This window comes from Natrix helvetica, assembly GCF_964273705.1.
Source record: "Natrix helvetica genome assembly, chromosome: 2".
NCBI classification, from domain to species: domain Eukaryota; kingdom Metazoa; phylum Chordata; class Lepidosauria; order Squamata; family Natricidae; genus Natrix; species Natrix helvetica.
In genome coordinates this window covers 187,236,010-187,263,410 of record NC_138552.1, presented here as the reverse complement: position 1 = coordinate 187,263,410, position 27,401 = coordinate 187,236,010, and the positions used below count along the sequence as shown (strand labels likewise).

At 39.0% G+C, this 27,401-nt stretch overlaps 1 protein-coding gene across 1 annotated transcript in view; it reads left to right on the top strand.

Annotated features, from left to right (window-relative positions):
* The window catches only part of CDK19 (cyclin dependent kinase 19), a 102,032-nt gene that overhangs the window by 55,605 nt on the left and 19,026 nt on the right, over nucleotides 1-27,401 (top strand). The window contains 2 exon segments of the mRNA XM_081941499.1: nucleotides 13,266-13,323; nucleotides 17,331-17,462. Of these exon segments, the coding sequence (XP_081797625.1) occupies nucleotides 13,266-13,323; nucleotides 17,331-17,462 (190 nt within the window).

The window sequence follows — 27,401 nt, the reverse complement described above, 5'->3', positions numbered from 1 at the left end:
CAAAAAATGGCTTTTTAAAAGGCTGAACTCAGCTGGTATGCGCGCTGGCCAGCTGACAGGGCAACGCCTTGCGTGTCCTGACAAATGGCTCCGCGTGCCACCTGTGGCATCCGTGCCATAGGTTCGCCATCCCGGTTATGGGGGCTCCATCTATTATCTCAGCATAACATATCTATATAAAGATGGATGATGGAATGTATGCAGTAGGCAGTTCATTCATTAGGAACCTAGATGAATTGTGATGAGCATTTTTTAAAAAATTATGGTTAGCTTATCTCATATCATGACTTAATAGCAGGGAGGAAGGTCTTCTAGTTGTGGCCTACACTGACACCAACAGTATTTGAAAATATAATCTTGAAGTTGTAAACAATTGCTTTTTGAAAAGCATCGGCTTACATTACTTAATGTCTAGGAACACCATGAGCCACGGTGGCGCAGTGGTCAGAGTGCAGTACTGCAGGCTACTTCTGCTGACTGCCAGCTGACTGCAATTTGGCAGTTCAAATCTCACCAGGCTCAAGGTTGACTCAGCTTTCCATCCTTCCCAGGTGGGTAAAATGAAGACCCAGATTGTTGGGGGCAATATGCTGACTCTGTAAACCGCTTAGAGAGGGCTGTAAAGCATTGTAAAGCTGTATATAAGTCTAAGTGCTATTGCTAAACAGTATTCCAAGATGATAAAGAGTACTGAAGTCAAGGATTTTTTTTGAATTCAAAGTCCTAGGCTGACTGCATACCCAGATTAGAAATTAGATCCTCACAGGGAAAAATGTTGTTCTTGTTCAGCCCTGTCTGAGCAACAAAGTCTTCCTGTATCTTTCGCTGGCGTTCCTTTCGTACTCTCTTTGGTTCTGCCTCCCGGTTTGTCCTTTTGTCCTGAGTTGTTCTTTGGTCCTAGCTTTCTGCTTCATCTCTTCCCATCTTTCCACACATTTCTGAGCTGAAATTGAAAAATCTGAAACAAGTGATAAGTGGAAGGGCTACCTAATTGTACTTTAAAGTTGTTCCCTTCATAAGCTCATGGCTATGTATTATTTCTGAAGTGAAATCTCATGACAGCTTTTGTTCTGGATAGCAACCTTATCAGAACCTTTTATTTAAAGTAGGTGTTCTGTGAGTGCAGCTAATTTTTAGCTTTCTGCCTCATGACCATTCCAACTCGACTGATAGCACAGAGCTGTTTTCCTTGCCTTCTCAATCCAATGGCAAAACATCATTTCACACTTGAACAGTAGGACAGCAAAAACCATGCTAATCTCTTGGTTTATCCTTCCTACTGTGCTGAGATTCCGTTTGCAATCATTTTATGAACATTGTTTATATCTTCTGGATAAAATATGTCCTTCAGGGGACATTTCTAAGAGCATATTTAGAGTTCTGCTATGACACAATGTTGCTGACTGCATTTTAACAATTGTCAGAATAGCAGGCACAGATTGTGAACAAATCCCACTGTTTTTACTAGAGTATAGTGGTACTATTGTTACAATTTTTTTTAAAGTTCTGAAATATGCAATTTCCATGAGAATACCTTAATTTCTTAACATTTCTTTTTTTTCATCAAACAATTGCCACATAAAAGATTTCTCTCTTGCTTACCATTTTAAGTTACAAAGAAGTTTCCTGTGAGACACCCCCCCCCCAAAGTCCAGGCAGAAATAAAAAGACACAAATTCTATAGGCTATCCCCGATAAATAATGAGGTCACATTCTTGCCCTTCTCCTTTCTTTTATCCCCCCTCAAATCCTATTTTAGTTAGTTTAAAGTCGTCAAGTTCAATCAGATGGTCAACTCATATATGTCACATATTTCACGTATTATTTGTTAGAAAATATTTTTATTCTTTCTCAGAATTTGGACCTAGTTGAAATAAGATAATTTTTCTAAGTACTTCTCTTATTTAGACAAGCCTGACAAAACACCACATGGGCAGAATCACCACACATTATAAAATTGGGTTTTCACATTTCAAGCCTTGAAGTGCTAGACTTAATCTTCAAATTTCACATTTACATATTCTATTATACTTTTCTTTTACAAGGATCATTCCCAAATAATTACATCAAGACTGCTGTGTTGCTGGCTGAGTCTAACTTTTATTTTTTCCCCATGCTGCTGTTTGTCATGCGCAGATAAACAGGTTAATGGTTTTCAAAAAGAGCCAAGATGCAGATAAGTCTCCCCCTTTTAAAGAAATAATACACATCTTTTCTGATTAACTCTTTCTTGATTTAATCACACAGGTTATCCTAGCCAACCATGTAAAGACAAATTCAGCCTAATTAAGGGATCTGAACTATAGCAGTTCCTAGAATGAACTGAAAAAGAATGCTACTCTGGAAATATTCCTATTTTCTTTGACATTGAGACTGCTGAAACTTTTTATGCCATTAATAAAGATGTTGATGTACCCAGCTCATCATATGATCAATATTTGTTTACTTTTATATTGTCTCCCTTATAAATTTATATTTCAGGTATGTGCAGTGATTCATTCTAACTAAGTAGTTCAGAAGACATGATACCCAGGTGACAAGCCTTCCAGTATTTTACTAATCTTCTTCCTGTTAGTTAAAACTGTGCCCCAAGGCTTTTCATTAAAGTTAACTACAGGATCAAAATTGCAATGGATGCAAAAGTACAAAGCACATGAATGTCCTAATAAAAGCTCTCATTCGTTGTATAAAATGCAAAACAATGCAAAGTGATAACAAAAAAAGAGAAAGAGTGCAGAGAAGATCAGCAAAGATAATAAGGGGTCTGGAGGCCAAACCATGCAATGAATGATTGAAGGAACTAGATATGTCTAATACACAGTCCCAGTGTATTCTGTCAGCATGCACATTTGCACAGTAATAATCACACAAGGGCTTATGTACAAGAGATCTTGAAATACAGTGCATTAATTCCATGATATATTGACCATGTTAAAGCCAGTGGCTTAATTTATCAAGTAATATCTGTGCCATGTTAAATAATCATATAACCATTATTGTTCATTCATTTTCATTGGCTAAGATTATGTTATCAGGATCTCTATTTTCAGGGATCTCTGTTACCCTGGTGTGAATTACTGAATGTTTAAAACCTTTGTTTTTATTAGATTTTCTCTTTAGGAAAGGGTGTTTTCCTAATTTCAGTTCTAGTTTTTTGCAAGAATCTCAGCAATGTTTATACTTTTCAGCGTTAATTTACCATATAAATATTTTCATGTACGATAACAAATCCTTGCAATATAGTTCCATATAATGCATTTTTAAAATAAAAACATGCATGGACAACAGCACTATGCTAAAGAGAATGTTTTTCTCATGGGAATGTCAAGTTTCAAAAGAATTATATTCTAGATAAGCCTGGGAACAGTAAGAGTTACTAAATGCTAGAATTCTGTTGTCCATTGTTTCTCTTATCACTTAATCGGGCGTGTTCCTCTCATTCAAAACTGCAGACAGTTTTACTTCTGTTTATTTTTACTGGCTCCCTTTTGACCTTCTCCATACTAAAAGAATTGATCACACTGAGTTGATGCAGTAGCAATGTTCATATGGATTGATTTCTTTTTTATGTTAAATGAGTTTTATTCAACAGCATGTCATATTGCCTTTGCCCTCTCTTTCTCCTTGAGATGTTTATATTGTTTATGTCCACTAATCTGAATGGAATGATAACACAATCAATTCAGTGTTTACAACTCTAAGGATTTTGCTTTAAATTGCAGCATGCATATATTTTCTCCATGGCAAATATTGTGTTATTTTTGATCTTGTTCATTCTGCATTATATCTTTACTGGATAGTCAAACCCTATGTTTTAGTCTCAGTTGGGATCTCTTTGTTCAATTTTTATTCCTGATAATTTAAACATGAAATTCCAAAACTTTGTTTCTATAGCAACTAATGTGGCTTACTCCAGGGCCAACATTTTCTTTTAAGTAAGGGTGAAAACCAGCAAGATCCATCAGTAAGCAGAATGTTTACGGCTAGCAGAATAAATTCCATCACTCTCTGTTATACCCAAATGCCCGCAAATCTGCTTTCTGTACATTTAGGAGGACAGAAATAGAGGTCTCTCATGCAAAACTGAATATGTCCCAATTTTGGTCATGACTTTCATAAAAGAATAGCTATTTTGAATGAATTTAAATCTTCAGAATCAGATGAATTGCACAAACATATACCAGATTTGAATATTTGAAGGGTTCACTGAGAGCAGACAATATTAGAAGTCACACAGGATCTGATTCCTTCTAGGTCAGGGGTCTCCAGCCTTGGCAACATTAAGCCTTGTAGACTTCAACTCCCAGAATTCCTGGCTGAGGAATTCTGAGAATTGAAGTCCACAAGTCTTAAAGTTGCCAAGGTTGGAGAACCCTATTCATCTTAGGTCATCTTAGTATCTGCATTTCAATCTTCTTTCAATCTATATAATTATTTGTATATGTTTCTATATATCTTTTGAGAACATTTACGTAGAGTTAGTCCTTGACTTGTAACCATTCATTTAATGATCATTCAAAGTTACAACATCACTGGAAAAAGTGACTTATGACCGATTTTCCCATTTATGACCATTGCAGCACTCCATGGTCATGTGGTCTAAATTCACGTGTTTGGCCCCGAGGGTTTATTTATGACAGTTGCGCTGTCCCAGGGTCATGTGATCACCATTTGTAGCCTTTCCAGCTGGCGTCTAACAAGCAGTCAGTGGGGAAAGCCAGATTTGCTTAATGACCAAATGATTCATTTAACAACTGCAGTTATTCACTTAACAACTATGGCAAGAAAGATTGTAAAATGGGGCAAAACTCCCTTAACAATTCCCTTGCTTAGCAATGGAAATTTTGGGCTTAATTGTGGTTGTTAGTTGAGGACGACCTGTAGATGATAGTATCTTAGAAATGTGGTCTCAAAAAACTATGTTTTCTCTAACAGTTTTGTCATACCAATTGATCAGCCTATTCTTCTTGTTTGGAGCACAAGCCCTGCAAGACTGAATATACAAGGAAGCATTCTCTGTCATTGCCCCCTTTTCTGAAATGCTGTCCTTTGGAATTGTGATGTTCCCCCTGCACACCAGAGATCCAATAAAGCAGGATTGTCAAACTCGATTTCACTGAGGGCTGCATCAAGGCTGTGTTTGACCTCAAGGGGGGAAGTGCAGGGAATAGGTGTGGCCAGGGAGTTGGCCAAGGTGGGCATGGCCAGGTTGACATCACTCGTTGAGGCTCCGTGTTTGGCCACAATGGCCTCCTGCAGCCCTCTGCCAGCAAAAATGGAGCCCGGAGAAGCCACACGTGGCCTGCCCGGGCTCTGTTTTGGCCATGATGTGTTCCTGCAGCCCTCTGCTTCATGAGCCCCCCCCCCGAACTCCCTTTTCGTTGTCAGAGGCACCGCAGGCTGTGTCAGGGGAAAAAACACCCTGTTGGAGATCAATGGACCGTGGCTGATTCCCTTCCGCATATCTTTTGAGATATTGAGAAAAATAAGTCTTTTAAAATATTCTAATTAATAAACAAACTTTAATAATAAAATAATAAAAGTAAATGAAAACAGAAGTAACTAATTGGTTACATTTTGATAATGAAAGCTACGTTTGCCAAAGTTGGCTGCCGAACAAAGAAGAGAGGAATTTTGGAATGTGTAACGCGTGCGCAATAAATCACTTTCAGATAAGAACTTTTTGTTTTATGACCTGCGCAATAAAGCTTTCTTAGTTTAACTCTTGAGTGTCAGTTTAGGCAGTTCAGGCCTAGCAAACTTTTTAACATCGTGACACCCCTTCTTTTGCTAGTCTGGGCTGACGTCATCAAATCATCAATTAAGGCACATCTTCTTTCGCAGATACTCGTGTTGATTTGCGGCAAGTGGTTTGTTAAGCATGTCTGCAATCTGATCATGTGTAGAAACATATTGCAATTTAACAAAACCTTGCTTAACTAATTGCTTTGTGTTTTGATAACGAATGTCAATGTGTCTGGACCTAGAACCTGTAAAATGTGACTCAGAAATATAAACAACAGATACATTATCTTCCATCACGGTGATTGGTCGAATCGGACGTGTCCAGATATCTGTGATCAAAGCATCAAACCACGTTAGAGAATTACAAGCATCTGAAACACAAGCATATTCAGCTTCAGTAGATGAACATGAAACAAAACTCTGTTTTCTCACTTGCCAGTAAACAGGACAACCATTTAGGAACATCATGTAACCAGAAGTGCTTTTGCGTGACTTCTTGTCGCTCGCCCAGTCGGCGTCGGCAAAACAAATCAGCTTTGGTTGATCAGTGTGTGTTGGTTCTAGCAATAACTTCATGTGCTTAGTGTGTTTTAGGTATTTCAACAACTTCTTAATGCATGACCAATGAAATTGTGTTGCCTTACCTACGTGTCGTGATAAAAGATTAACACTAAGTGCGATGTCAGGTCTGGTCCAACTACTAATGTATAATAGTGAACCAATGACTGAACGATAGAGTGTTTGATCCTCGAACTCAGGACTTGGTTCATGTGTTAAGTTGTGAAAATCTGTTTGCATGGGTGTCTTTGTTGTGCTAGCATCTTTCATGTTGCAATGATGTAGAATGTGGTCAATTTTCTCCTCTTGTGAAAGACTAAACCCCTTCTGTGTCTTTTCAATTTGAACACCTAAATAAGTGCTAATGTGTCCTAAAGATTTTAGTGTGAAGTATCTCTGCAAACTTTTGGCAAAAATCTCACTCATTTTCTTATTTGGACCAATATAAACAATATCATCAACATAAACAAGAATTATCTCATATGCATTGTTAGATCTTTTTGTGAACACGCATTCATCAGTTTCGGACTTAATAAAGCCCATTGAATTTAGTTTGTCAGTAAGACATAAATACCACATTAAACCTGACTGTTTCAGACCATAAAGACTTTTGTTCAGGAACCAGGTATCCCCTTCTTGCTTTCGGAATCCTGGAGGGCTTCTCACGTAGATCTCTTCATCTAGGTCTGCATGTAGATAAGCTGTGTCCACATCAAATTGGAAAACTTCTAAACCAAGAATAGTTGCAGTGGTTAAGGCAATTTTTACACTTTCAGTTCTGACTGTTGGTGAGTAAGTGTTTGTGTAGTCCTCAGGATAACGTTGAGCGAAACCCTGAGCTACAAGTCTGGCTTTGTATAAAGACTCACCATTCGGTTTCTTCTTGATTCTGTAGACCCATCGGGTGCCAATGACTTTCTTGTTTGCTGGAGGTTTTGCAGGTGTGAATACATTAAGTTTCTTCAAACTGTCCATTTCATCCTGCATTGCATCATACCATTTGTCTTGTTCTGAATCAGGAAGCTGTTTGATTTGTGTGAATGTCTCTGGAGGAAGAGTAACGTTGCAAATCAAAGGTACTGGTGTTTTTGTCAGTTGCCATGAATAACGTTGTGGAGGGATTCCTTTTGTGGCCCTCTTGGAGCGTCTAGGAGCAACAGACCAGTCTTCTTCTTCTTCATCATCATCATCCTCGTCCTCACGTTCGTCGCTAGCATCAGCATCCGCGGCTTGAGAAGACGGAACATCAGGTTGTGAAGAACTGGTAGAAGGAATATCTGCCTGCAAATTGTCATCAGGCTGCGTGGCATCTGGAACACCATCTCTAGGAAAATAAACTTCAGGATCATTGGAATGAATCCTGGACCAGTCAATGTCTTCCTCAAAATTAGCAGATTGTGAAATGACAATCACATGTTTAGTATCAATGAATTTGTACCATTTTGAATTATCATCAATACCCATAAATCTCAGTCTCTTTGCTACTGCACCTCCCTTTCTTCTTTGACTTAAGGGAGTGTTCACCATAGCATATGAACCAAAAATATGGAGGTTCTTGAGATCAGGCTTGTAGCCATACAGCATGTAGAAAGGAGTTTGATTGATTACACTGCTCCAAGTACGGTTGACAATGTAATTTGCATATTTGATTGCTTCACCCCAGTATGCGTTACTGAGATTGGCATCTTCTAGAAGACAACGCATCATGGTTTGTAGAACCCCTTGTCTTCTTTCTACGACTCCGTTATGAGCCGGTGTATATGGAGCAGATGTCTGATGAAGAATTCCATTCTTACGCATCCAGTCCTGGAAACGCTGAGACATGAATTCTGCACCACGGTCACTCTGGATTCTGGCGATGCGAACTTGGTATTGTGTAGAAACAAACGCTGCAAAGTCTTTAAAGATCTGAAAGGTCTCAGATTTCTCTCTCATAGGATATACAAATCCATATCTAGAATGATTATCTACAATTGTTAAAAAATACTTTCTGCCACCAAGTGTTGGTGGGAAAGGACCCACTATGTCAGTGTGTACCAAATCAAAAATGCGTGTTGACCGGCGTGTAGCGTGTTTGGGAATTGCAGCCGCCTTGGATTTAGCCTTTTTGCAAACCGCACAATCCAAAAACACCTTACACCCCTTTAGATCCAAACCTTTTGCGAACTCCGGCATCTTTCTAAGAACACGGAAACTGGCATGCCCCAATCTTCTGTGCCACTTGTGAATACACCTGGAATGCAAAGGTTTACCAGTTAGTGAATTCTCAACATTAACAGTTTCATGAGGACCCTCAGGCTTGCTTTGAGCAACCTGTTTCTGTTTTCTCTGTTTGTTGGCTTTAGGAGCCTTTGGCACAGTAACGCTTTCTCTCTCTGGGACAACTCTCTCTGGGTCTGCGTTGTGCCTTTTTGGAGTTTGCATACTTGCCTGTGCTTGCCCTTTAGGCTTTGGCTTTAAGTAATAAACACCACCAATCAGCATGGTTTCAGCAACAATATCACCATCTTTAACTAAGTAACTTGCTTTTTCGAGGTGGTGAACCTGGAACTTTAAATCTCTAGACAAGTGACTTTGACTAAGCAAATTACTGGTTGCTGAAGGTATGTAATAAACATCAGGGATGTATGTATCGAGCTCTTCAATGTAAACAGTTCCTTTTCCCATAACCTTGCAAGTGTGGTTGGTGAAGGAATACAGTTCTCGATACTCGGGCTCTGGTTCGCCCATCTCTGTGAAAAGTTCCCTTCTGTGGGTAATGTGCACAGCTGCTCCACTATCTAAAGTCCACAAAAGACGTCTGTCGAACTTTGGATCAGGTTGTGGAACGTTGGTTATGGCCAGTGTTGCAAGTGGAGCTTGTGAATCACGCCTTGGACCACGACGACCTTGTCTTCCGCCTCTACCTCTGCCTCTGGAATCTGTTCCTCTGGGCTGGTACGTGACGGGAGCTGGAACTCGTTGGGGACAATCCCTGGTGTCATGTCCCACACGGTTGCAGGTGTAGCATTTTGGCATCCTTGGAGCGTAGCCTCTTCCTCGGAAGGGACGTCTGGCTGGAGCCTTTGGTGCTGGAGGCCGTTGCAGATGTGGGGTAGCTAACCTGATAGCTTCGTCTTCCACTAAAAGTCTGCAAACGTGGTTAACTGTGCGTTGAGCAATAGGCACGTAGTTAATCTTTGCAACAGCATCTTTCCATTCATAATTCAATGAGTTAATGATGATGCTAATCATTTGGATATCATCGATTACATGGCCATTTTGTCTCAATTCACTTCTCATTCTTTTCAGTTTGGTCAAATGTCCACCAATTCGTTCACCAGGTTTCAACTTCGAACCATGGAACTCAGACATGAGCAAACATGAGGATTCAATTGAAACGGGCCTGTAGCAATCTTCCAAAATAGCTCATATTTCTTGGGCAGTTGCATCAGGTGGAAAGATACCTTGGATCTCAATTTCCATTGACATGAGTAAAGTCGTGATTGCTCTGTTTTCGAGGTTTCTTATTGCAGGCGTCCACGGTGGAGGAGGAGGATTAAAAACCATGGAATATGTGCCTTCTCTTCGAAGCAAGAGCGCAATTTCACTGACCCAGGCTTTATAATTCTCTCCTGACTCCTTTAATTTGGACTCACCAGTCAAGGGGGTGACTGTGAATACCTGCTGAGGAACAATTTGTTGCTCTGGTTGCAAAGCTGGTTGTTGAACCAGGGGATGCTGGGGTTGCATCATTGGCCTTTGCGTGGCAACATCAAATTGGCTTCCTCGAATTCGCCTTTGGCTTTGCCTTTTTCCATCTAGGGAGAATTCCACACCGCCAGGGGGTGTTGAAGACTTAACCTTTGGAGACAAAGTTTTGGCTTCTAAAGGACTCATAGCTAATTCTTTAAAACTCATCACCTTTTGCTGTAATGATTTTTCTCTGCCAGCAGATGGCAGTGCAGCTTCACTTCTTGACTGCAGCCCTCTATACATGGCCTGAAGTTCAATTGACTCAAAGGGACCACGTGACCTCGGTGACGTGTACATGTCTCTTTGTTCTAATTGACCAGTGAACTCTGTGGGGTGTGTCTTAGGCTGTTGTTTTGAAGAAGACAAGATGGCGTCCTCAGACATTTTGGGAGTGGGGGAGCTTCTCCTACTTCGCTTTATTTCGTTAAAACACACTCTCGCCTCCCTAACATATTTTTCAAAACGTTCTAATCGATCAAGATAGCTTTGCATTTCTTGCTCACCATCTGGGGGAATTTCATAAACTTTGCTTTCTGCGTGGGAGGATTTTTCCTCTGCCGGCAGTTGCCGTTTAGACTTTTGCCGTTCATTAATTGTATCTTGATAATGAGGGACATTTACTGACCTCAGTCCGTAGATCTTGCCTTCTGTAACTCCTTCCCCCATTTCTGGCTCGGCACCTGAAGAATCTTGCTCCTCTGTGTCTGAGGGAATGGATTCTTTCAAGTGCTTTCCATGTCCGTGTTTTTTTCTTTTCTTTCTCTTCGACATTGCTAATTAGGCTTAGTCGGTTATCTTTAGATAGCATGAAGGGAAAATACAGCCATAAATTGTAGCCATCTCAGCTTGTATCATCAAAAACCATCCTCTGCTACCAAGTTGTCAGGGGAAAAAACACCCTGTTGGAGATCAATGGACCGTGGCTGATTCCCTTCCGCATATCTTTTGAGATATTGAGAAAAATAAGTCTTTTAAAATATTCTAATTAATAAACAAACTTTAATAATAAAATAATAAAAGTAAATGAAAACAGAAGTAACTAATTGGTTACATTTTGATAATGAAAGCTACGTTTGCCAAAGTTGGCTGCCGAACAAAGAAGAGAGGAATTTTGGAATGTGTAACGCGTGCGCAATAAATCACTTTCAGATAAGAACTTTTTGTTTTATGACCTGCGCAATAAAGCTTTCTTAGTTTAACTCTTGAGTGTCAGTTTAGGCAGTTCAGGCCTAGCAAACTTTTTAACATCGTGACAGGCTGGTCCTTCACTGTTTCCAGGGTGCCCCTGTCAGCCAGATCTAAGCATCCTGCAGGCTGGATCCAGCCCACAGGCCTTGAGTTTGACATTCCTGCAATAAAGCCATTAAGATTTGGCTCTTTCAGCAAGCTTGAAAGATAGCATGGTTCTTTCCTGTAGGGAAATATTTGTACGTCTCCTGATACTTCCTCCCCCCCTCCCTGATTGTAATTGTTGCTTTGTTATTATTATAATTTCATATTTTTAATTGGGTTACTGTATGAAGTACGTGAGCCTCTCAGAATCAAATTTTGATTGGGGAGGGACATTAATGTGGCAGATAAATAAACAATGAAGAGCTCAGTTCTTCCTAACTTTTGCTTCTCTTTGTATCCCTTGCTCTGTTCTGACAAATGAAGGGTTGTATTGGTCCCTTCAGGACGGGAATGTTTCATAAATATTAAGTAGAGGTCAAGAAACATTAGGAATTTTGACTTGTTTCATGGAATACCTTTGGAAAGTATCTGAAAGGGAGAAATAAGGATGGGAACAGAGACTTTTCAGGAGGGGGAGGATTTTTAAATGGTGAGAGAAAAGCCAAATTACAAAATGAATCAGAAGAAGCTGCTCAATGAGAGTTTAGAGTTGGAGTGGGGATGAAAAAAGGAGAAATTACACAATATACACTGGAAAACTTGCCTGGGAAAGGAATTTCTCAGTGGCATAGTGAGAAAGGTTTAGACCAGTATTTTTCAACCTCAGTAACTTTAAAATGTGAGCATTTAAACTCCTCTCGGTAGAGAATTTTGGGAGTTAAAGTCCACATATCTTAAAGTTGCTAATACGGAATAAAACTGATTTAGATGCAGATGAGTTATGGATGGTGTCTTTACAGGTAGTCCTCAACTTGCGACCACAATTAAACCCAAAATTTCTGTTGCTAAGTGAGACATTGATTAAGTGAATTTGCCCCTTTTAATGATCTTTCTTGCCACAATTGTTAAGTGAATTACTGCAGTTGTTAAATTAGTGACATGGTTGTTAATCTGGTTTCCCTATTGACTTTTCTTATCAGAAGGTCACAAAAGCTGATCCCATGATCCCGATATACTGCAGTCGTCATAAATATGAGTCAGTTGCCAAGTTTGAATTTTGAACATGTGACCATGGGGATGCTGCAACCATCATAAGTGTGGGAAATGGTCATAAGTCACTTTTTTCAGTGCCATTGTACCTTTGAACAGTCATTAAACGAAAATCAAAGTAAATCAAAGACCACCTCTATTTGAAAAAAAATGAGAATTGTGGACAATTGGGAGTCTGACGGTATCTTCCATATAAAGAAAAATGTGCAGATTATAGTCAAAACAATTAAAGCTATTTTCCAGAATCAGCTACAGGCCAGGAAAATAAAAATAAATTGATTTTTTCCAGTTGAAGGAAAAATAGGCTGGCTATACTTTCCTCGACAGAGAAACACGGTTCATAGATCACATATTTCAGTTGTCAGTCAAACAGTGACAATGGGTTGTCCTGAATTCAAGAGACTAGAGCAGGGATCTGCAACCTTAAACGCTCAAAGAGCCATTTGGACCATTTACCACAGAAAAGAAAACACCAGGAGCCACAAAACCTGTGTGGACATGGCCAACTCATCACTCCCATCCAGTCACATGGCTCCCCATGTGTGTGTCTGTCTCCCTCCCTCCCTCCCTCCCTCCCTCCCTCCCTCCCTCCCTCCTAGTCTGGTAATGAAATGTTTAGAAACTAAATTGAAATAAGCTTGGAGAGCAAACCACTGCCAAAAAAAAAAAAAGAATAATTCTATTTCTATACTGAAAGAAATATACAGTATATCCAATTTTAAATTAATATTTCAAGGGAGGAAAGTGTATGATCTGTGCATTCTAAATCTTTTATATATAAATTTGTACCATTAAAGTAATGCGTGATACGTGAGATATATGGATATTTTACTTTATTTTCCCAGAAACCAGCAAATATTCTAGTAATGGGAGAAGGTCCTGAAAGAGGAAGAGTTAAAATAGGTAAGTTTTATAATTACCTGTATTTATAAATGTAAGTACAATAGAAATTAATAGAAATCCAAAGCAAAACATAAATATCTCAACCACACTGAGTTACAGGTGGTATTGATAATTGGGTCCAAAGAAAAGCTTATAGGAGAATATGAGAAAGGAAAATGAATTTCCTGTCTCCATTCAGGAGCCTCCAGAATTCAGCTGAATGTGATTAGAGGTGGGTAAGTAAGGAGCCAAATAATATGGGACAAAGTCCCGTGTTCTCCAGTGATCAGTAGTAACTTGTACTTAATTTAATTAGAGACGATACCATAAAAAGAATGTGCTCCACTGGTATACAAGATAAGTGCAAAAACAAACATTTAAAATTACCGTATTCAATGATTATAAAATATATAGCGAGTGGCTAGGGTAGGTTGTTATTACCTCTAAAATTTCTAGGCTACTTCCAAAACTCCCAGAAACAGCTAATGGAAACTGCCATGGGTGAAATGCAGATGAGAAATTTCTGTGTATATTAATAGGAAGAAACTGTTTAGAGTGATTGATGTGATGTATGAACCAGTTTTAAGGATATGGATAGGAGTAGATCTCTACTGAAGCACTAATAACAATGCATGTTTAAGACTGGTGTTACCAGTTTCTCTCGCTCTTGGAGCCACTGAAAGGGAGCAATTAAAATTGAGTATACTTCTTCAGCTATGACTGAATGTTTAAAAGCTTGAAGCTCTTAACTCTGTGGGTAAACTTTACTTTTTCTGTGGATCAGAACCAAAACCTGCCAAATTTCAAAATTTGTTATTTATCTATCTCTACAGAGCAATTTATAGCAGAATTGTACAAGCTGTTTACTTGAGTTCATTCCAGACACCACAATAGATCATTACTCCAGATAATGAACTGCATATTCATGAACTTGCTTATTGTGAAAATTCATAGACATTACATGACTACATTAGCTATTTTATTAGTTTTAATGAAGTCTTATTTGCACAGAAGAAATGTTTACTTCAATACACAGAAACTGAAGTCTGTTTCTATGTCTTTATTTGGGATTTAAATTTAAAACTTTCCTCCCATATTTTTTGGAGTCAATGGAAATTTGGCCATTTGCTTCATGCTTTTGAGATCAACAATGATAAAATGGTTCACTCTGACCAAGACTCAAATGTATACTTTTATATTTATCATGCTTTAATTGATTATATCAATAGCAAAAAAAAAAAAAAAGACTTTCCTATTTCAAAAATTCCCAGTAAAATGTTTTGTGGCATAGACACTACTTTTTTTCTGCAAAAATGTTGTTGTAATTTATATATATATATGTGTGTGTGTGTGTGTGTGTGTGTGTGTGTGTGTGTATAATGTATGCAAAAAATCTCAATATAATAATGTACTATATTCCATAATGATAAGTATGTAGTACCTATGTTGAGACTCATGTTTACTATAGAATATGGGTATCAAACTCACAGCATCACGTTGCTGTTACGTGACATTTTGCAACGTTTTTCCCTTCGCAGATCTGGGGTGGATGTGGCCTGCGCATGACGCATCCGGCCTGTGGGCCGCCAGTTTGACCCCTCTTCTATAGAACATAAATGCATGTGTCTTTTAATATCCCTTCTAACCAAATGTTTCCATTTTGAAGCCTAAAAGCAATACAAACGAAGGTGTAAACTGCAATTTATGCTTAACATCTGCTTACAGCAGTCCTTTCCTTAGTACTTCTCATTTACCTTGCTTTATTCAAAACTGCTTTTGTAAATTGTTCAGAAAATTCATTTAATGTAAAATAGGGAAGCTTGATTTTTTTCCTGGCAGATGCTTTTCAAATTGTACAAAACTACTCATATTGTGATTAAATTGGTTTCCAGTGTGTTGCTCAGATCATTTCATGGTACTGGTTATTATCTATAAAGCTCCAGAGCTTTGTGGATAAAAAATATCCGGTAACCAACAATTTTGCTACTTACAGAATTTATCGGTCTCATCTAGCATTTGATATATCACTGTTTTACTGGTCTAAGTATATGATAATTAGGCAGAAGTTAGGAAAGCTTTGTAGCCTAGCTCAAATTAACAGGGATCTAAAGTTACTTATTTTAAAAAATGGTACAAAGAAATAAAAGGCATATTTATATCACAAGTTTTATAGTAGACATTTATTTCATATTAATTTTAATTGTTAAAAAAAGACTAAAAGTCTGATAGAGGAAGTGGGAGATAGGCACAGCGTCCTTTGAATCAGTTGATTGTTTAGAGATGCCCCTCCCCCCAAACGTGTCCTTTCATTTTGACAAAGAAATCTCATGAGTGTTATTGAGTATTATTGCCTAATATGATCTATATAATGCTAGTATGAATAGAGTCAGACTACTGCTTCCAAAAAAAAACCCCTTGTTCTGCCAAACCTTTAATGTTAAGCTTTCTAGTGCTTTAGATGCAATTGCAGAAAAGTGGTTTGAAGTTTGTGGGGATACATACACTCCACTCCTGCCTCAGGAGTGGGTTCCTGTACCAGTTGGTACTGGTTCGCTTCGCATGCACTTTGCTCACGTACACACATGCCGCACATTGCTTGAGCATGCACAGTTGACTGTAAATTGTTCTGCGCATGCACAGAAACATGCCGGCAATGGCAGAAGAGACCGGGGAACTGGTTTGGGGGCGTGGCCAGCCTGGGTTGCTGCTGGTTCTGCGACCCAGGCTAAATCACCACTACCAGTTTGGCCAAACCAGGAGCAACACACCTCTGTCCTGCCTACTATAAAGCAGCTTTGTTTTTTTAGATTGCACAGCATTTCAGAAAGCAGTTGTGATAAAGAACAGCTATTTTATAGAACCACATATCGCAATAGACTTATACACCGTTCCACAGTGCTTACAGCACTCTCTAAGTCAGTGACTCCTCAACCTTTTTGACACCAGGGACCCATTCTGTGAAGAGAGGTTTTTCCGTGGACCGGAAGGGCCGTGGTTTCATGTGCTGCCTGCATCCCACAAATGGGGCTTCACTTGTTTGCGCAGCCCAGTTGCTGGTCCATGGACCGGGGGTTGGGGGGCCCTGCTCTAAGCAGTTTACAGAGTCAGCATATTGCACCCAATATTTTGGGTCCTCGTTTTACTGACCTCGGAAGGATGGAATGATGAGTGAACCTTGAGCTGGTGAGAATTGAACTCATGGCAGTCAGCGGAATTAGCCTGCAGTATACAGTGCATTCAGAAAGTATTCAGACCCCCTTCACTTTGTCATTATGGGGTACTGAGTGTAGATTAATGAGAAAGAAATGAATTTCAACAACTGTGGAATCAGGCTGCAGCACAACAAAATTGACAATAATGCAGGGGGTCTGAATATTTTCTGAATGCACTGCAGGTGGTTCATTTGTGCTCTGCATGCCACGAACCATATTTTTTGTCCTGAATGTCATGAATAATCAGCCTTATATGTACTTTATGCTGGATATTAAAATATTTGACTGTACAAGTTTTATATCATGTCTATTAATCTTAACAAGAATATACATTGTTTTAATAATAGCAAAGTGTTTGGAATTGCATAAGGCAGTTACATTTCTAATGGTTACTCAGAACATTTCTTTTAGCCTAAGTTATGACATATTTGATATAATATAGTAAACAAATAGTGTTCACTGATGAAGTCAATTCAAATCAACACACATGTTCAAAACCACTCATAGTTTATACTGTTAAGGGAGTGGCAATAGGGAATGTTTGTAGCTGCTAGCATGGATGAAATGCATTTCTAATGTAAAGTTTTGAGTAATATTGTCCATGCAAATACATTGTTTGGGATGGGGGGGGGGAGGATAATAATATCCTCAAACAGGTCTTATAGGAAAGTTCTAGATAGGGCAGCAATGTAAGATTGTGTACTTGGCTTAGAGTTGAGATAAATGAGGCATTGATAATATCAGGAATAGCGGTATAGAAGAATTTATTTTAGAAAAGTTTTGTTTGGTGTAATACAAAAAGTGATTATTTTGCAGCTGATATGGGTTTTGCAAGGCTATTCAATTCTCCTCTGAAGCCCCTGGCAGACCTTGACCCAGTTGTGGTGACATTTTGGTATAGAGCTCCAGAATTGTTACTTGGGGCACGGCACTACACTAAGGCAATTGGTAAGTGTTTTGATTTTTTAAAAATATAGCTCAATAACTATCAGAATTATCACTGTGCATAATAAATGTAAGAGTTATGAAGTTCTTAAGTAGTTCAATACATTAAATATCTACTCCATTTCAGAAATAAAATACAGTTCTATTAATTCCTACAAAGCATGCCCACATTAAAAAGTACCGTTATAGGAGAATATTTCACAAATATTTTGAATGTGTTTCTATCAAACTTAATAGCTTTTTATTCCAAAAATATCCAACAGCCATTTCCTTTTCTGGTCTCCTGGTGTAAAAGATCCTGTGTTTTAGGTCATCTCTGTCCAGAAACCATCTGTATCTGCAGGAAAAAGAGCAAAGTGTTCTTATCAAATCATTTCCTCTGTCTACCTTCACCAATCTGGGTTGTTCAAGTATATACGGACTGCAACTTCCAGGTTCTCCAGCCAGCATAAGCCATTGAGAATTTTGGGGTTGCAGTTCTGACAAATTTTGGTGGTGCCTGGTTGAAGAAGATTTTGTTTTTGCCGATAATTTTAAAACCTACTGGAGTTGAAGAGTTGAAGAATATACTATGCTAATGCAGCCATATAAGGTCATGCTCCTCTAATGGCCACTTAGTAATCATCTTCTAGTAGTTTATCTATCAATTTTATTTGATTGACTGAACTGCCTGATACTACTACAGAACCATTATCTACATTCATTACTTCACTGCTTTCAGAGATCATCCTCCTTTGTTGTTAGCTATCTCATATATTTAATTTATTTGACTTATTATTACTCATTCCTTTTCCACACTCAACATTGCATTGTTTATCCTGGGAAAGAATAGCCCATGTGTATGATTCTCTAAGAGAATAATGGGGGGGGGGGGGAGATGTCCAGGAATGACAGAGACAGCTAAACAGTAAGGTAACCTGTGGAACAGGTAGGCTCCCTTACTTGAGTTGTGAAAATGTAGAATTCTGAATATCTTTCAGGTAGTCCTATTTCTATGATTTATTCAGGTTCTTCTATTTCTATGATATATTAATGAAGTCATTATACATGCTTTGGAGATACTGCCATTGGACTCTATTGCCTAGTGTATTAGTAATTCTTATTTGAAAAAGCAGAAATATGTATGTGGCAGAAGAAGGACCAAGAAGATTTTTTTTTTCAATTTCCATTTCCATTCTGTCATGCTCCTTTTCTCGTTGTCCATGCCCTTTTCAAAGTAATATTATTATAAATGTGATCCTGTGTACATGTACAGAATGTTGAACTTAAGCATGAGACATGGATTTTAAAAAGTAATTTTCCTCTATTCCGATTCCTGAATCCTAGTGGTTAAGAAATATTCTGGGTGTAAAATAATCTTGCTTCATTAATCTTGTACTTTTAAGAAATATTTAAATGTTCTTTGGGATGGGAGAGAATCATCTTTCAGTTTCTCTGCTTGCCTTTCTTTTCTTATTGGATCTAAGTCTCTAATCTTCCAAGATCAGGAAAAAAATCATTTATAAGTCTACTCTGAACATTCTTCTTATACTTGCTGACCCAAAATGAATGCCCCAGAGCCATGTCCATTACTGAAAAATATCCAAAATTTGTCTGAAAAAAATACTACTACTACTACTACTACTACTACTACTACTACTACTACTACTACTCATCTTTATTGTCATTGTACATATATACAACAAAATTGATTTAGCCTCTACTGGTGCAATCCATAACAAAAATACAAGACAACATGAATAATAGAAAATGGTCCTTATACAAGTAATTAGGGAGAAACCAGTCACGTTTCCATGTATGCAGGGAGTGATTGTAGTTGTATTTAGGAGTCTCCCAGCCCATGGATAAAAGCTGTTTTTAAACCTGTTTGTCTGACTGGCTATACTTCTGTGTTCTCACACACGCCCTCCACGCCTGTGAATAAACCAGAACACAGGCTTGGCTATTTGCCACTGTTTAATTACTGAGATAACAAATCCTTTGTCTGAGGACCCAGACAACTCACGTTCAATAGAGTAGCTCTGCAGCAGCCCAGATAATTCAAATGAAGCAACGCAGATAGTCAAAACGAACAGACACGGCTAGAATACACAGATGGATTTTCTTAACTACTAATTTGAACAGTTGTTTCCGGCAAATGCTCCCTCCCAATGCCTCACCTATAAATCTCTTTTGGGAGGGGCCTATCCACAACCACCTGTGCTTAATCATCTTCTGTGAGTCTGCCTACGGAGTTGCTGCTTCCGTTTCTCAGCCCTTCTCAATCTAGCATCAGGGACAAACTGCCTTTGATCCTCCCCACTGCTCCATGCCTCAGGCGCCTCCTGGTGGCCAACCAGCCTCTCTGGTCCCTGCTCTGAGTCTGAACCCTGCAAAGGGTCCTTCATCCACATCGTCCAGGGCAGACTCATATGGTTCCTCGCTATCCGAGTCCATCAGCAGCTCAACCGGATCCTGCTGGGCCACAACACTTCTGTGTCTTCTGTCTGATGGCAAAAGTGAGAAAGGACACTGACCAGGATGTGAATCATCTCTAAGCATCTTCTTTACTCTGCTGAAACAACGAGACCTGGCTATATCATCCAGTGATGTTAGGGGGCAACCAATGGTTTCTTGTGCCGAATTAATCATTCTCTGTAATGCCTTCCTGTCCGCAGCTGTTGAACCAGCATACCATACTGTTATATAGTATGTAAGGACACTTTATATTGTAGACCAATAGAAAGAGGTCATCAGCCATTGTTCTACCTGATTTTTCCTCAGGACTCTAAGAAAATGAAGTCTCTGTTGAGCCTTACTTACTACCAGGGACGTGTTGTTTTTCTAGGTGAAAATTTGGGGACTTTCTTTAAAGGGTAAGGGGAATCGGAACCGTTTAACTTCGGGAGGCCTCATGTTCCTATTCTCAGTCATTAGAGATGAGTCTAGCTTGTTTTTTTTTGTAGAAGACTTAATATTTCTTCCTTGCCTGTAGAGGAACTTACTTCCCTTCAGTGTTTTGAATTCAGCTGTATGTTGAATTCAGCTATATATTTCTCTTGCATTGCATATTCCACTCTTGCAATTGATAAAACATATGAGAATGGAAGAATAAGGTGTAAACATTTGATCTTACATATGTGAGGCATAGGCAAGCAAATCCACTTGTGAAAAGTCAAGAACTTTATTGTGTTCTATCTATATTGCAAGATTCTCCCTAGACTGCTTGCCTTCCCTTGGGAACAACTAGAGAAGGTTCCATGGAACTTGGAACTTGCCTCTTGTGGCTATGCAACAATTCAAGGCTAGTTCCCTGTTTGATCTCTTCTCCCTGCCTGACTGGGAATTTCCCAACAGTATGGTAATATATCTCACATGTCAGCCCTTCGGTCGCTTGGATATACTGAATACAGTATTTATTCTCCTAAATAGAATGGGAACATTGGGCCTGTCTTCTGATGCCCAGAGAAATACTTCATAATAAGTTAAACTACTATTCTTGATCAATGCATTCTCCAACACTGTCAGTTTATATTGGAATAGGAAATTTATATCTTCTGATTTGATGTTGTAGAAGGCAATCAAACATAGAGGAATTGAAGGACAGGAGGAAGAGCGGTTACCAAGGAAAAATAAGATAAGTAGTCTCGAGCCTAGACCAAGAAAATAGTTTGAGAAAATTTCTCAAGCAAGCCCTAGATAAGGGGGAGACAGGACAGACACACTGATATGGAGATAACAAGGTTGCTATTGGCCCCACAATGTTAAAGCAGACTTAGGAACCAATGCCATATAGCTCAACACTATTTTTACTGTGACTACTATAATAACAGAATCTTGCAAGTCTGAATATGTTTTTGCCAGCACTTAATTTTATTTTCTGAAGGTAGGAGTGGCTTGAGACATTTTCTCAAGTTATTTTGTTGGCCCAGGCTCATATGCTGCTCTTTTTGTTTACTTATTTAAAAGATACACCCATTACTCTTTGGGTGAGGCTTCAGAATTACATGCAGAAACAAGATAATACTTTCAATATATAAAATGTAGTCATTGGTGAGGAGAATGAAACAAAGATATAGAATGCAGATGAACAGAAGACTTGGACTGAATTGGACGAAAACACGTTAAAGCTAATTATCAAGCTTATTTTGAGATGGTGAAGGTAACAAAGAATAATTTTTCACTAACATTGAATTCTTCACAGTTTTGTCCTGCAGGGATTTTTCAAATTCTTTTTATAGACTAATTAAAGGGGGAAAATCCTGGCTAAAGTCTTCCTTACTTGTTGAATATAGATAATATTGCTCAGGATGCCATGAACTGGACTTCATGATTCATGCAAGTCATTATTGCTGAAAAGTTTGTGAAGCAGCCACATGAACCTAATAAATGATGCGACTGTTTCAACAGTTCAAAGAGAGATGCTTCATGTATACTCCAAAAGCACCTCTTTACAACAAATTGTACAACCATAGTATCTTTATTTCTCTTCAGAAGGCTCATGATCAAATTTCTTCTGCAACCCTATGAAGGTTTCCTTCTTAATATACCTTCATTGTCAAGTTCTACCCAATTTGGTGAATTCAGAAATATTGCACAATTGTTTTACTTCTTAGGTTTTGGGCTTGATCTGCAGATATTAATATTTAATCTGTCCTTGACCATAGAGCTCACTGGTGATTTTTGGATCAGTCAATCAACCTATCTCAACCCAACCTATCTTATCAGGTTACTCTTGTTATTGTTAGAGAGAAGTGACATTTAATAATAATAATAATAATTTATTAAATTTCTAGACCGCCCCCTCTCCCCGGAGGGACTCGGGGCGGTGTACAGGAATAAATTTAAAACATACATACAATCATACACATAGGTAAAAATCAATTTAATCAACCCCTGTACAATTTATAAAAATTAAAAAACAGACCCTAAAACCAATCCTAAAAATTTAAAAAATAGAACTGAGGTGGGATAGGTGGAATTAAGCCAAGCCGGCTAGCTGGAATAGGTGGGTTTTAAGTTTCTGATGGAAGGAGCGGAGATCCGTAGTCATTCTAATGTCAGGGGGGAGGGGGTTCATTGAGTTCCTTTTACTTGTACTTAGTTGATCTGGCACATAGAAAATGTAGCATTTCAGAAAACATAGTCTTCCAGTATCCAATTTAGCAACTTAATTTGCCCTTCCAGAGTTTTAAAATTATGGTAGATTTCCCACCACCACCACCACCAATGATGCTGGTATGCAGTCTGATTTCTCCTACATCCCCACCCCACGTGTATTAGCTGTAATGAATGTGCAGAAATTCTGTTTCATGAGATCCAGACATAGAAAGATTAAAAAGACATGTTAGTAGACCTGTCCATCTAGATTGAAACAATTGAGGCCCAGAAAAATCAAAGGCCAAGAAACCAATCAAGAGGGTCAATATCCCCTCTGGGTTTAAAAATGGAAAAGGCAACCTCCATTTTGTCTTTGCTTTCTGCTTCAGTATTTTCACCCCCATTAAGGCTGGCTGAAGACAAATTCAGAGCAAAGCCTCCAGCCAGCAATTACCAAGCTGGAAATTAGTGAAATTGGACAGAAAACTAGCACTAGTGAAGCTAGTTGTAATATAGCTCCTGTTCTTGTGAGAAGCAGGTCGAGGAGGAAGAATTCAATTTATGTGCAAAAGGCAGGTGTTTTTACCATTAGATAGCATTAAACCTCCTGAACTACACATGGTTTTTGCACCTTTAGCCTCAACAACTATATGGGATTTTGTTTTATGGACTGAGATCTAAGTTATGTGAGTCTGATTTGAAGTAAGTGCATTTGTTGAGATCCTGAATCTGATGGAGCACTTTCTAGCTCATTCCTTTCAAAAAGTAACTCTTTCTTTTTTTTCTTTCAAACTTTCTTCTAAGTCTTGAATCTAGATATAAGAAAAATGGAAACTTCTTAATGAGCCAGAGAGTCTCATTCTGGGAAAGGACTCTAACTGTTAGCACAGATCTCCAGGCATATTAAACGAACAGGGTTATCACTTGCATCTTGAAAAATCAGCAATAGAAGGGGATTTTCCTAGAGTAACATGACTGGTAGCATTCATAGTTGACTGTGCCAAAGAGTTGTAGGGAGAATTGGCAGAATCATCTGAGATGGTTTTGGAGACCCATTGTGGGAATGCATGGGATTTCAAAGTATCATATTCTTAATCCATTATTCCAATCGATTTATATAAACCTACTTCATAGGAAATCTTCAAACTGTTCATCACCCAGGAGATAGATACCGTGTAAGGACTTTTTTCTTCAAATTGTGACTATCATATTTTTTGGAGTATAAAACGCACCGAAGTATAAGATGCACCTAGATTTTAGAGGAGGAAAACAGGGAAAAAAGTATTCTGAACCAAATAGTGTAGTAATATATTATTTAATAAAATGCCAATATAGTAGAATTTTTACAGCCATGTATACTTTTTAAAACAATGTATACTTTTTAAAACAATGTATACTTTTTACAACAATGTATACTTTTTACAATTCTGTAAAGTCAACAGCCATATTAAGAACCATCATCATTGTCATTAACAAAAGAGGAGAGACTTGAAGGTTCAAGCACTCCTCTAATTTTCTGGAAACCTCAAGAACGCTTCATCGTCGCTGGGGTCAGAATTTAGGAAGCTCAGTTGATCACAATCACTTTCTTCCGTACTTTCATAAATGAGATCATCTTCAGTTCCATCTAAGGCATTGCTAATGCCACATTTTTTGAAAGATTGTGCAACAGTTTCATCCTTCACTGAGTTCCATGATGTTTTCACCCATTCACAAACTTGAGTGATAGTGGGCCTCCTTATTAATCCAGAGGGTATCAGAGCATGATTACCAACAGCCAACCATTTGTTCCACTCTTCTCGCATGCAGACTTTGAATGGCTTGTTGATGGAAACATCAAGAGGTTGCAACTGGCTGGTAAGACCCCCAGGAATTACAGCTAGACAGGTCTTCACTTCTTTGAATCTTTTCTTAGTGTTGTCAGTAATATGTGCTCTAAACTGGTCAAGCACTAATAAAGCTGGTTTTTTTCAGAAGTCCTCCAGGACGTTTGGACCACACTTTTTCAATCCATACTTTCATGCCATGCTCATCCATCCATCCGTTTTCATGGACATGCACAACAACCTCTTGGAATCACTTCTTTTGGGAAGGTTTTCCTTTTAAATATTAACATTGGTGCCAATTTGGTGCCATCTTCACAGCAGGACAACACAACTGTGTAATGTGTCTTCTCATGTCCTGTAGTTTTTCACAGTTATGCTTTTGGCACCATTGACATCAACAGTCCTGTTTGATGGCACATCAAAAGTTAGAGGGACTTCATCCATATTCCCAATCTGGCCAATCTCAAAATTATTTCTCCTCTTGGAATCTATCACAAAAGTATGAAAAGACTGAATCTTAGCCTCATACTCTTTTGGCATTCTTTGCGCAAATCTAGTTTTGGTGCGCATAGCAAGGCCTCATAAATCTGAAGCACCACGATGGTGTTCCACTTAAATCCTGAATGCCTTTCCATGTAGCAATGCGTTTGGCTTCATACCTCACTATTTTTGTGGTGACTGCGAAGCCATTGTTTCGGTGACCTGTGATCCAGTCTCTCATTTCCTCCTCTAACTGTGGCCACTTTGCAGGAAGCCCACAAAAGTTGTGCTTGCTTTTATCTTTTACCTTTTGCAGCATATCCACCTGTTTCTTCCACTCTCTTATCATCTTTTCAGTTGGAGAGGGTCCAAAATGTTTCTCTGCTGCTCTGTTTCCATGTTTCTCAGTATATTTCAAGACTTCCAGCTTGAAGGAGATTGTACATGCCTGCCTTTTTGGCTTTGACATTTTTCTGCAAGAAAGAACAATAATGTGTCATTTATAACAATACAGTGCACTGTAGCTGAAACCACATTCATACACACACATTAGATCATTACACCCTCCCCCTAAATACAATATGCCTTAACCTTAACCCTAACCCCAACCTGCAAACAGGCAATAAGCCTTAAACCTTAAAACAATAAGCCAAACCCATTGCAAAAGTGCTGACAGCTTTACGACCTGTGGACTTCAACTCCCAGAAGTCCTCCTCCAGTCATGTTACCTCAGGATTGCTGGAACTTACCGGTAAAGTCCACAAGTCTTACAGCTGCTACGTTTGAAGACCCTTGCCACCCCTAACCAGTGCTTACCTGTGTGGTGTCTCAGGAGCAGGTGGCAGGCTTCTCCAGGCAGCGTTGTCTCAGGCAGGAAGCAGGTGAGGCAGGCAGCTTATCCAGGCAGCAATGAGGCAGTGGCTTTGATTTTGCTCGGGAGCAGGTCAGGCTCCTCAGGCAGCAGCGAGGTGGCGGCGGGGCTCCTGGGGCAGCAGAGGGGTGGCTGTAATTTTAAATTTTGCCCAGGAGCAGGTCAGGCTCCTCGGGCAGTAGTGAGGCAGCGGCAGCGGTGGCTTTAATATTGCCCAGGAGCGGCAGGGCAGCTCGGGTGGTAGGTCATCCTACCTGCTTTTGCCATCGATTGCCGCCGTTGCCGCCATTGTTGCCATTGCCACCACCATACCGCCACCATACCTCTCGCTCCCCCCTCCCATCAGGTATGGCTCATGCTACATTTGGAGTATAAGATGCACCCAGATTTTCAGCCTCTTTTTGTGGGCAAAAAGGTGCATCTTATACTCCGAAAAATATGGTAGTTGGGAACAGTCCTAGATTTTGTAAAAAAAAAAAAAAAAACGTATTAGATTTTCCTAGTAAAATAAATACATTTTATTTTTCCAGTATGCTTTTCTGGCTAGATGTCCTGACTAATCCCTAACATGATTCTCATAGATTGCAACCTTAAATTGAAGCTTAGGAAGTCCTTTCTCTTAGTTCCTGTTGACTCCCTAGAGATTTCTATTCACAGTTTGACACCATCTGTCATCTCTAGCTAAAAGATGCTTAGCTCTGTCTTACCACAGATTCCAGATAATAAGCTGGCTATGTTTGTGGATGATAGCAAACAATTCAGAGTAGCAAATTGAAAATGTGATTGTGAAAGGATTCTGAAGGATCTCTTTAAACTGGGGTGAATGGTCACCCACATAACAAATAGAGTCAATTTAAGTAAATGTAAGGCAATGCACAATGCCAAAACTCTTGTCTGAACATACAGTCCACTGATGTGGTCTGAACTTGCTATAACTAAGAAAAGTATTTTGAGGCCACTACTCAGTAAAGATGTTGGACAACAGCTATGAAAAAGGCAAATTCTGTACTAAGGATCATTAGGAAAGAGATTGCAAGTAAAACTCATAACTTGGTAATCTCTTTGTATACATCTTTATTTGCTTATTTATTTGTTAGATTAGTTTGCCATCCATCTCACTTAGAGGTGACTTGAGGCAGTTTACAATATTAAAAACCAGTAAATCCATTAAAAATAAATGTTTCTAATAACAGTAAAAATTACGAGGAATGTTGTGCTCACATCTGGAATATTATGCAGAAAAAACTGCTGGAAAATGTGCAGAAAAAGCCAATTAAAATGATCAAGGCATGTAAACACTTTCTCTGGGATAAAAAAACTAGAATTTTGTATATTTGTGCATAATATGCACGACATGGAGAAAACAATTGGGGGAATTTTTTTCTCTTAAAATATTGGTACCACGAATCCTGTGCTGCAGCTAACTGGAAGGAGAAGAGATAAAAGAGGTAGGAATAGCAATAGCACTTAGACTTCTATACAAACGCTTCATAGTGCTTTTACGGCCCTCTCTAAGCAGTTTACAGAGTCAGCATATTGCCCCCAACAATCTGGGTCCTCATTTTACCCACCTCAGAAGAATGGAAGGCTGAGTCAACCTTGAGCCGGTGAAATTTGAACTGCCGAACTGCAGCTAGCAGTCAGCTGAAGTAGCCTGCAGTTCTGCATTCTAACCACTGTGCCACC